Source organism: Merops nubicus, unplaced genomic scaffold (assembly GCF_000691845.1).
Source record: "Merops nubicus isolate BGI_N331 unplaced genomic scaffold, ASM69184v1 Scaffold52080, whole genome shotgun sequence".
NCBI lineage: Eukaryota > Metazoa > Chordata > Aves > Coraciiformes > Meropidae > Merops > Merops nubicus.
In genome coordinates this window covers 1-12,221 of record NW_008585852.1, presented here as the reverse complement: position 1 = coordinate 12,221, position 12,221 = coordinate 1, and the positions used below count along the sequence as shown (strand labels likewise).

General features: G+C 38.4%; 1 protein-coding gene across 1 annotated transcript; it reads right to left on the bottom strand.

Annotated features, from left to right (window-relative positions):
* Positions 1–171: 171 nt before the first annotated feature.
* LOC103780745 (coiled-coil domain-containing protein 83-like) lies at positions 172–9,616 on the bottom strand (the record flags this gene model as incomplete). Its single annotated transcript, XM_008948439.1, is given in 6 exon segments — positions 172–351; positions 1,519–1,610; positions 4,314–4,481; positions 5,101–5,269; positions 6,881–6,965; positions 9,531–9,616. Coding segments are annotated over 6 exon segments (780 nt in total), but the record flags the coding sequence as incomplete, so codon positions are not given.
* Between the last annotated feature and the right edge of the window lie 2,605 nt (positions 9,617–12,221).

Sequence of the window (12,221 nt, the reverse complement as noted above, 5' to 3'; positions counted from 1 at the left end):
TATATATATATATATATATATACCCATAGGTGGAAATACTTGTATGGAATGTTCAGTCCTTCATATAACTGCTTGGGCAAGAAAAAGGGGTCCTTCATTTGTACAAGTAGATGTTCACCTTGTACCTTGATTCACCACATACACTGTTTGCTACTCAGAATTACAAATTACAGGAAAAAGCTCCCCTTTTCCCATGGAAGTCTTCAGAGGAGTCATGACTGTAGGCCATAGTATTTCAAACCTGAACTACCATGATAAACTGTATGTAAGTGATCCTCTTACCTCTTCTTTTAGCCATTCATTCTCTTCAATTTCTCTGCAGATTTTTTTGTCTAAGTATCTCACAGCATTCTGAGAAAACACAATTTAAGATAAGCTCATCTGAAAGCAGGACTTTGACAGTGCTACATACTGTAAAAAAGAACCTTCTGCTGATTAGCAGGAAATAATTAAGAAACATCCACAAAACAGGCTGTAGCATCCCCTGAGGGATGACAAGGGGATTTAGCCCACAAGGCCAGATGTTTCTTTTTCATCATCCTGCCTAGTGCAGCTCATATGTCAAGCAATTTACCAATATGTTATAATTTCCTGCATTAAAATAATACGTTTCCGTTTTGCCTACAAGTTCTGCTATGTCTCCACTGCTGCTCAAATCTTCCTGTTTTCAGGAAATCAAGCCTTTAGCTATTACGAAACCAAAGCAAACTCACAAATGAGGCAGTACTGATCTCTGACAAGTGACTTAATTCCATGCTAGTGAGCCAAGGATAAAATTTAATTATCTCAGTAAGTGGGAAGGGACAACTGGGAGGGAAGATGCCCCATAGCAGATCACCATAAACACAGTCCTTTAGATTATGCTCTCACATGACTGAAAATTCTAGCACTGAAGTCAGGGAATTTAAGTTCCTAATGGGCACAACAAAGGGTTTGTACTGAAGTATGCTTTGCGTTGTGTGTGTGTAAGAAGTCACCACCATAACTACTTTGTAAACCATGTTTGCAAATCAAAGCTGGCAGAAATGACAAAAAAAAAAAAAAATCTGTTTCAATAAGCCTAAATTTTACTGTATACTGCACTAGTTTGGCATTTAAATAAAGTTATACTTTACAAGGACAAAACTTTTCCCAAATTTATGTATATTTCCATGCAGACAACCTTTTAGTGTGTTATTGTTTTCTGAGGTCTATACAAATGTCAAAATCAAGGTCACATCAAAAGTGACATGTCCTTGAACAAGTCCTATCAGTGCGTGGTGCCCCAGTTTCCCATACCTCATTTGTAAAATGTCCTCATATCAACTCATTGTGAGTCTCATGTAAAAAAAAAAAGTGTGTATAACAACCAATGCCATGTTTAATAATAAGATTTACAATTTACTTTACTTTCAATTTATTAGAAAAGTTCTAAGTCTTAATTTGAGTCAAAATAATGATTAATGCAGAGTACCTTAATCCTAACCTTAATCCTAGCTATGATGCAGTTAGTACTTTTAAAAAAGGCAGAAGGAATACCTCAGTGGCCTGTTCCTTGCTTAACTTCATGTGCTTCTCAATCAGTCTGTCATTTTCTTCTTTCACTGCTTTCAAAGAATTCCCGTAATATTCTTCAAAATAAAATAGGAAATCAGAAATCACTATTTGACATCAATTTCTCTTGACAACAAATAGATAATCGGCATGCTGTTCCTTAACTTGAATTTATCAGCCAGCATCCCACGCATGGATGCTCCACAGAAAAAGATTCAAACTTCCTTCTTCATAGAAATCACCCTTGTAAACCCAAAAGACAGTAGCATTCACTACAGAACGAGAAATCTGAAGTTGCTTACACATTTCTGTTGTCAACTACAACAGCTGAGCAATTCACTGCTACCTGTGAGCAGTGATCTGCTAAAACATTGGTATCTTAGGCCTAAATTTTGTTTCTATCGATATCAGAGTTCTTGGAGTCATGCGAGATATTTGCTTAGAAAACTTATTTTTTTAGGTAAAGAAGCATATTGGATTATCTTATGCACATGACGTTTTTTTTTCAGTTATTATACAGAGCCATATAAATTCTCTGACTTATCTAAGCCTTACAGGGGGTTCTAATTTGACAACAGGACAAAATAGAGAATGTAGCAATTGCCTCAATTATTTGCTTTTGTCATTATTTGTAGTCATTATTGTGAAATCATATCTTATGTCAAACTGAATTTGTTTGGCTTCAAGTTCTAGTCACTTAACATTTAATTATTTTATCCTTCCCTTCAGTTCTTTTTGTGCTACTCTAAATAGCCCACTGCTGCTTGGTATTTTCTCCTTTTGAGGGAATGAATGAGATTATAGTAATTTTCTTTGAAGGAATGCACTTCATCCTTGTTCCAGAGGCTTGAAATTCAGCCTGGCTCTGCACTTGGGTTGCAGACAGCCGATTGCTGATCTGGCTGTGAATGAGTGTCTGGTCATGGACCCACTGTGGAGCCAAAGGCAGTCAAATATGAAATACGCATTAGTCGTATGTTAGTTCTTAATTCCACACTGTGGAACCTGGCCTGGCTTAATCAATCCACCAGCTACACTTGGCAGAATGCAGTGGAATTACTTACGTGCTATAATTAATTCACCTTTTCAATCTTTCAGACAGCTCAACAACCTGAGTGTACTGGGAGGATGAAGAAAAGGAGGAACCACTCAGATTCACTGTTCCTCAGAAGACTCATTTCTCTGCCTCTCACTGCAACTCTGTTTCCCCCACACCCCGCAGAAGTGTGTGGCTCTGTTGCTTCCTCTCCCCTCCAGCAACACATGAACTGTGCCAGAGCCACGCCCTTCAGTGGCACCTAGAGACAGCAACCCCTTCACCTGTGCTTATTCCCTAGGCCTCTTACATATCCAAGGAGTGAACAAGCCAAATTTGCTGCCACATCACTCTGGAAGCTTGTTAGATTTTTTTGTTTGTTTATAGGCTAGAAGGCTGTACTCCCCAGACACTTTACAAGTTCAATTTTAGGAAGTGGAGTAATATAGTATGCCAGTTTCCAGTACTGGCAACATCATTTTGTAAGCAACTCCTATATGTACCTCTGTAACTGTCTTTCTATAAATACACTTCCGTTTGACCACAGAGTTTTGGCTCTGTACCCTGTGACATGCAGGAGGTCAGACTGAAAGTTCCTACTGGCTCCTTCTGGTGTTGTGTATAAAAGCCCATTCTTTTTTTCATTTCATATTTCAGCAGCTGTATAGCAAAGTTTTAAATTGATTAGGAACATGGAAAGCACATAATGAAAAATACCAACCTCTCCTGAATACAGAGAGGTATATTTGACAAGCTGTCTGGCAATTTAGAGAACACAGTGCAGATCTTAATGGTGATAAAATATATTTCAAGAGACAAAAAGACAGATAGCTGGCTGTTAGCCACAGTAGTTGATGCCTGGCAATGGTTGGCACAGAATATACAGAGACTCTCAGAGCAGTGTCACTGCCTGTTACTACCAGCTGCTTGGCTGTGGTCATGCATACTGAGAGGGACATAAAGGAAGAAAACCAGGACATCCTTCTCCCACCAGTAGCATGGGTGATATAAAAGCAAAATATTTAAATGATTTTAAAATAATGCAGCAGTAAAGAATTCTTTGTAAAGCGCTCAGCACAAGAATACATAAGCTCTCCAATAAATTCCACTGTTGTGTCAGTACTGAAACAGTTCCCAGTATTTGAGTCTGGCTGTCCCGGCAGTTCTGCGGGGCCTCACACAGGAGGCTCTGCTGCTGGGAGGCAAAGCTGAGACGCTGACTCAACAGCTCCCTCTAGTCCTGCGTTTAAACCAGCGCACTCAGCCGAACAGGCTGTCCCGACAACGCTTACTCCTGTCAAAGGAGTCTGCACCGTGTAAAGTGCTTGTAGCACGATGAGAAGCAACAACAGCAGAGTCAACATTTTCAAGTACGACCAGTAAGGGAGTCCGCTGTGTAGGTGACCTAAATATATGTAGACTTATTTTTAGAGAACTGCTGTCCTTTACAGTAACATTGCCTGTATTTTACAAGAAAATAATCAGAAAGACAAGTCTATCACTTTCTTTAAGTGTTCATAATTTCTGTAACTTTATCAATTTCTTTAATAAAAGGACTTTCACAGGGCTAGATAGAGAGTTCTTCCATTTTACAGGATTATGCAGCCCACCTTACATGCATTGGCTTGGAAAAGTTGATAAAAGTGACTAGAACTTGACCTCAAATTAACTTTATAATTTAATTAATTCCTGCAAGCAATACACAAAGAGCCTGTAAGACTTGCATTACTAGCTGTAAACTAACCTGTAGTTCTGTGAAAGTCATCTTTGACTTCCTTAATGTCTTCTTCCAGGTTCATGATCTTGTCGGCCAGTATTTTACTTCCTACATTTTTGTATTCCAACCAATAATCTCTCTCGCTCTGCTTAACTGAAAGTTTTTGTTCAGTTTCTTCAATTTGGGAGTGCAGATCTATTAAAATAATATGTCAGAAGACAAGCTCATCACCAATTTCTTGAACTTCATAATTCTTACAACTTCATCAAATTCTTTAATAAAGGCACTTTCACTGGGCTTGGAAAAAGAAGGGGAATTCATCTACACTACAATACAACATGATGGCCTCACATAGTGTCAAAGGCCACCATACGTTGCTGGAAACAGCTTGATCTTACTCTGCCCAGGAGAGACAACAGTTCTCACTGAAATGTAGTTACTGACGACACGTGTCTCACATGGAGAATCGCAGGGATGGCAGGCAGAACTTTCAACAATCAAAACTGTTCATTTTTGGTGCCATCAATAATTTTTTTTTATATCTTCCAGCAAAACCACTGCATAGGGCTTCCCTGAATTTCAACTTCATAGAAAAAATAAAACCTCTGTACTTGTACAGTAATATATAACACTTGGAAGGAACAGATTTACTTATAAGCCTTCCACAACTCATGCCACATTGAGAGTTTCATTATGAGAAGGAAAAGCTTTATGCTTTTTATGCAACAAGGACATAGAATCTCTTTTTAAAATGAAATTAAAAAAAAGTACTCAATCCCAACTGCAAGCCACACTTCCATAGCTTACAACATACCTTGCAGAAGTTGTTCTTTGTCCTTAGCATACTGCCATTTTGCTATCAGTGACTCTTCCACTTCATCCCTAGTTACAGCCTCCTTTTCATCTTTTTCTTTCTCCTCTTCTTCCATTTGTCTCAGGATGCTCCAGATGTGTGCCTGTTGCTCTCCCTTCAGAAGGTCATGCTATGCAACAACAACAGAAGAAAAGGCATGTATTAAAACATTTGCAAACTAGTTTTCAAAGTGACAAGCTTAAGTAAAGAAAAAAAGTAAAACCTGACCTAGTGCCAGGATGCACTGCAAAACAGCTGAACACCTATTCTTCATATTTTAAAAGGATGGAGCAGAAGGGAGAGTTTGCAAGCCTCAGAAGTTCCTCAGTAACTTTTGGACCATTAGAAGGAAAAGAGAGACAAATGACTGCGGTACTTGATGCAGCACATCAATAGTTCCCCATTGCCTGGAAAGAAAGTTCCTTGTGGGCCAGTTTAACAACAATATTTATTTGTAGGAGTTATTTACCTCACATCAGTATCCTTCATGACAATGTAGCAACCTCGTGGAGAGTTGTCATGAGACAACTTGCATAGGGCCACAGTAGAGAGTCTTGTCAGAGCTGGAATTAGTTATACCTACTGATTCCACAGCTGTGATTGTCATCCTTTGCCATGATCCTCTCAAGCAACACTCAAATTACTTGAAATTACTAATTGTGGATGTTTGCTCCCAAAGGAGACCGTAAAGGAGCAAATAACCATACCATCCAAACTGTACCAGTAACCATGCAGTAAAGAGAGACACTCTCAAGCATTCCTCATTTTTAGAAAGATTAAACCACTCAGAACATTAAGGAGGAAACAAAGAATGAAGCTCAAAGAACTGTCAAAACAGGTAAGTTAAACAAATAACACTCCAAGCATGCCCTGAAGTACCTTACACTGTCTAAAATATGAAGGAGTCTTGAAAGACCATGAACTAGCAGCAAATTGGGGGAATAACCATAAAAGACTTCAGGTATCTGCAGAGAGAAGAGGCAAACACCACTTCCAGTGATAGTTAAGGTCACAAATGAAACACTATCCAGGCTTCAAAACTGAAAGAAACATCAAGGAAAGCTAAACAGGGCAAGTATCAGGCATGGGAAAAACAGAGACATTTAGTTCCACATTCCCCTGCTATAGGAAGTGCAGGCTGCAACACTGTTTAATCTTCTGATTCAGTTTAAGGATTTTTGAGTGATTTGAATTCATTTTGTTAGGTGACTGTACAAATACCCACTTTCAAAGTTCACTGCTCTCAGTCACCAGGTGCCATATTACAGTTCTTTATATACAGTTCATATCTACAGTTCTTTAAAGTGTCAGTTCAGGTGACACTTTAGGTGATGCTGAATGGACTGCAGTAAAGTCACCTAAGGAAAGGGGCTTTCCTGTCCTGTGTAAGATTAAATACTTTGGTGGTTATTGAGGATTTCATGTGCATTGGAAAACACCTTCCCTGAACTCGCTTTACATTACCCCTGTGTCCTATTCTGCAGTGTTCTACTCCTGCAGCTCCTTTTTTACATGGTTATATTCAGGACATTAATGCTTTCTGTCACATTTAATTCAGGTAACCCTAATTTTCAGCACATAAAGCGACTCACCAACTCTAGTTTCATTGACTGTAAGAAAATCACTGCAGTGACTTCCCCTAGTGAAGGTAGTATTAGGATTAAAAGGATAAAATTGCATCTGTGATTTAGAACATCACATATAAAATGTGTTGGGAGAAGGATGGTACAGGGTCACTTACTCTTTCATGATATTCTTTGTTCTTTTTTTCCACTTGTTCCAGTTCAAACAAAACCCTATCAATTGCTGCTTCTTTTGTCTCAACCCTGTAAAGAAAGAGTAAAGAAAGACATTCTTATGAAAACAGAAGAGAGAGGAATGGTTCTTTTTGTATCCTATTGCTTGATTTATTTGGCTAAATACCACTATCTGCTTACTGCATATAAAGAAATTATTTCCCATACATATATATATATATATGCATATATGTATACATGTTGGTCTGGACTCTACTGAGAAACAGAATCTCTGATTATACTGTTCCTCTGTAACCACTAGAGAGAATTATTCTTTCTGGATATGATTTAGCAGACCTATTGGACATGACCCTTTTAGAACAAAATTATTTGTGCTCCAGAAATATTTATTACCACTCACTTTAGAGGAAGCCTAGGCAACCCATGCAGACACAGGTCAGATGAATCCCACACTGAAGAATTAAACAGGATTAATTTCTTCTGAAAATGAGGTTTGCTGAGCTTCATGAACTGCATTTGTACACCAGGAACACGCTATGCTTTAAGCAGCACTAAGGGAACAGGGACTGCAGCCCAGGTAGCATCCTCTAAGTATCTTTAAAAATTTTCATCAAAGAACTAGCTCTTTTTTTCACAGTTTTCCTAGACTACTTGTCTTCCTCTTTGCCACAGCTATAAAATAAGTGGGGGTTTGTGTGTGTGTTCTAAACACTAGACTGCAAATGGTGTCTACTTGCAAAATTCTCTGTAACTTTTCCTTCTGTTCCCAGAATTCATTCACCACACAGCACAATAGAGGCAAGTATTACAAGTATCACAATATATTTTATTGTTTCAACAGCTATTGTTCCTTGAGTTCTTGTTTGGGGTTCCTCCCCCCCCCCCTTGTATTAAGTTGTTTTAAAAGAAGATAATTTTTTCCGTGCTAAGTTTGGATCAGTCAGTCATGCAAATTGCAGGTTACTAGATTTGCATCCTTCAAGTTTTCCATTAAGTCCAAGGACATTAGTTAGAGAGATTAGAACAGAGATACGGGGGTATGGTGGTGATGGCTACAGTAAAAATAGAACAATTACTAGACAGAGGTGACAGCTTGGCCACAGAGTGTGACCTCCTACATTACCTGCCATCTTAAACCCTTTCTCTATTTCGAAATTCTGCTGAAAATCTTAGCTTCTGCTACTTGAAGATTTTCCATAAAGTGGTCGTCTATATCCATCCCTTTGTTGCTGTCAAAAATTTTGTATGAGTAGAATTTGCCCTTTTGTTGGCTACATATTGGAACTTTCCTCTTTAAATTACTTTTTTTTTTTATAGTATTTGTCAGATTAAAGCTACAAAACAGCTAGGTTGAAGGTTCTTTTGATACTATTTTCTTAACTCTGTATACTAGGTTTCTTCTAGATGATTTAATCATCTAGAAGCAACACTCCTCTCCAGTTTTGTTAGCCATCTGTAGGATGCTACCATGGCTAGTAATTCACAGAATTTTTGTTCCTAACCAATCCTGAAACAGAAAACCGTACTGAAAATGCAAAATAACAAACTTGCTATGCACAGCAACCATTCTTCAATGTTGTGACAAATGAAACATTGACAGGAGAAAAAGCAGGAACGGAAGTTAAATAAATATTACACAGTTCACTAATCCTAAAGTGGAACATAGCAGATCTTCACTTGTATGATTGTGCTAGTTTGCTCAACCAAGTGGTACAGAGAAGTTCTAGATTACAGAGGTGACAACAGAAAAAGAGAGAGGGAGACAGATGAAGACAGAAAGAAAAATATTTTTCTTCCCTTTTCCCCCCTACTGTTGCTGTAGAAATTAAATATCCTGTGTCCGTACAGTACCCACTTCAGTAGAAGACAAATTACTCATTTGCTTGGATATTTGAATATGTGTAACAGTAATTTTATCAGAAACTAGTATGTTGGGTTTTTTTTCCCTCAGACTAATAATGCAGTTTGCTTATTTCTTAGCAAAATAGATGGGTTTGCTTGTGGTATTTATTTGTGATAGGACTCAGCTAAATCTGGTCCATTTCACTATGGAAATTTGTACTCTGTTCCATGTAAAATTAAACAGAAAATCCCACATCAACCTTGTAAACTCCTATAGATGTCACCAGAGCTGTGTGTGGTTGCTCTTCAGTTTTCTCACCCTGCTTTTCATTTGTACACCAGGTTACTACTTGCTCTCTAAATGCTGATAATTGTCGAATGTTGGATGCTGCTGAAGTTTTTCGCTTTCAAACTCTGTCTCTGATAAAAGTCACAGAATTTAATTTTTCTCCTTTCAATCATCTACTCAAGATACTGAAAATCAAATAAGTTGGACTAGTTTGTAACTACTTCAGATATTCTCCTCTTGGCTTTTATTTTTTCTCTGCTTGATTTTAAGATACCTCTAAGTTATCGCTCTATTATTTTCAAAATAAAACCTTCCATGTGCTTCACTCTCAGCTGCATCAAGGAAGCAAACTGTAGGTCTTGAGGTTATGGCTACTGACTACATACCTCTGCGAACACCAAGGAATCCTAAAAGATACAGTCTAATGTGATCTTGCAATGTCAGAATATGCTGATCCTTTCACATGTTCTATATGAGTGAAAAGTTAAACTTACTAAACCTACTGAAATTCTAGTAAAGCTTCTGGGAAATCTGATTCAGGTCCTGCAAGCTGCTTTTCTGGTTTCTCCTCCTTCTTCTTCCTGTCCATGTTTTGTTGTATTTGTTAGATCTAAAGGGAGGAAACGGCAAGCAGAAAAGAAGAAAAAGAAGAAAAAAAAAAAGTTAAATTAATGATGTACAACATGTCCTATGTCCACAGCCTTTGTCGCTTGTGACAAGTTCCTAACACTTCTGAAATAAACAGAACAAGGTGGTTTTTTTAACAACAATAAAAATCCTACTCGGGGTGGCACTCAGGCCCATGTTCTTGGGGCATCCTGTAGCAGTGTCATGAGTAAAGATACATGAACAGTGGCCTCTAGCACCAGTTACTTATTGCATCCCTTGCTGCAGGCTCTGTTTTACCTTCTTGCAAATCAAACAAGAGGCTGTTCTTTTTCCAGTCCTCTCTCTGTTTCTTTGTCATGCTTGTTTTATGGAGTCCACTTGTTAACGTGCATCTTTCCTTCTGTTCTCCTAGCACTATGAATATTTGCCTTTCACTGCAACTCTGATACCAGTTTTCATTGTCAGAGCTGGAACAAAACCACTCTCTGAAGGGATGTGCATGTCAGCAGTATTCCCTGGGCATGTTCTCACAATGACCAACCTCAGAATTCCACTGACAATGAATAATTCTGTAATATTATATTAGCATATACTATACAAAAGTCACAAGAAAAGTGGACTTATGAAGATTCCACACTTTCAGCAGTCACCTTATCAAATGCCAAAAACATGGGAAAAAAAAAAATGCCAAAAACATATGTTCATATAACATAGGGGGTTTATTACTGAATGAGTAGAAGCATTGTATATAATCTGTTTCCATATTAAACTGCTTTCCTGAATTTAAGTTTGGAATTCTAACAATTATCACTCTAATAGCTAAAATCGATAACTTGTTCTGTGACTAAATACAGCAGGCTGTATATTTTTCCTATTAAAACGAGCACAAGGAAACAGGGGGAAAAAAAAACACCAAACAACAACAACAACAAAAAACAGTGGAAAGGAAAATAGCAACGCTGCCAAATCGATGTAAAATCAAGGGAATGAAGTTAAACCAACTATCAGTAGATGCACTAATAGATCTGTATGCTGGCACGTGCCTTCTGACTGCACTCACCATACCCTGAAGCAAGGTTTTCTGTATACAAAACAACTTTCTACCCCAGACAAGTAGTTGCTGCCTGCTGATGAAAGAAGTGAGGGTGGTGAGGGCAGGCAGTGTGCTGTGTATTGCAGAAAGGCATGGAAAAGGAATGCTCACTGTGTGGCAGCTCTACAAGGTAAGTGAGAGAAAGGGTAAACATGCCCTGGAGTCTATGTCCCCACGCAGCTCCTTATACCTCAGAATGTCTTTTTCATAATGTTTTCTCCAAAAGAATTTTACTCCCACTCTGTTGGAAACCTGCTTGTGCAGATTTTGTCTGTTCTGCTGCTGAAAAAAAGTTCATGCTCATAGTGACAATTGGCTAGGAAATTTCTGACTCCCACAAGCAATACCTCGAACTTCTGAATGTCCCAGATCAAAGCTTTACTAGTTACTACACATCAGTAAAATGTTTCTACTGTGAAACTTCAACACAATCACGCCTGTGTCAGTGTCACCACACAAGAATGCAGTAAACCTTACTGCCATTTACCATCAGAAAAAAAATGCTTTTGTACCTGAGCATCAACTTGAATCTGAAGCCATATGAAATCCTTAATATTCACACACAACCGTTGCAGATACCAATTCAATACAGTATTTTTCACTAAGCTTTAAAAAATCCTAAACATATGACTGTTATAAGATTGAGATTTTAAAAAAAGATCAAGTGAATTATGAAAAAAATCTCCCTAGGACAGGAAGTCAGGTACTTACCTCCCCTAGACCCCTTTGAGATTTCCAGCCCAAATGCAGAAGTGCATGATACATTTTTTTAAACATAAGTCTGTCGTCTTTCTTCAAAGCAGAATTAACTGGACTGGTATTGACTCCATTTTCACCTGAGCATTTTCGTTACTGATTTTCCTCAGAAAGATTTCTGCAGCAAGTACCAACTTTTTTAAAAAAAAACTTGTTTGTCCTTCTACTGAATGGATAATCAAATCCCCTGCTTAAAACTGGATACAAATAGAAACAATCTGAGCAAAAAAAACTTGAAAAGTTTTGTTTTTGTTTTTGTTTTTGAATTCTAGCCTGAGGTGCATTCCAGTACATATTTATGTCCAAATTCTTCCTGTGCAGGGATCAAGGAAAAAGCCCCAAAGCTGTACAAGGTAAAACCCCCATAATATAACAACAGATATGCTGGATTTTGCAAACCACACTAAATAGACACACATGAGAGGAAACATTTAGAAGGGCTGAGAACTGACTGTGGGTTTTAGACCTGCAGGAAAACATTTGCAGAGGCCAAGATTTATTTCTTCTCCCAAACAAATAAATGATGAGGCATAACTCTTGGCAGACCCCCATTATCACCAACAGCAGTTTCTCAAGCAACAAACACACCACCAGTACATCCTTCGAAGACGCAAGGAGATCTCAGACACTGCGACACAACTACTGGGACTTCCAGGGACTCCTCGCGGGGAGCTGCGGAGTCGGGGCTCCCTCAGACCCCACCAGTAATCACCTCAGCGCTCCGAAGCCACACCAC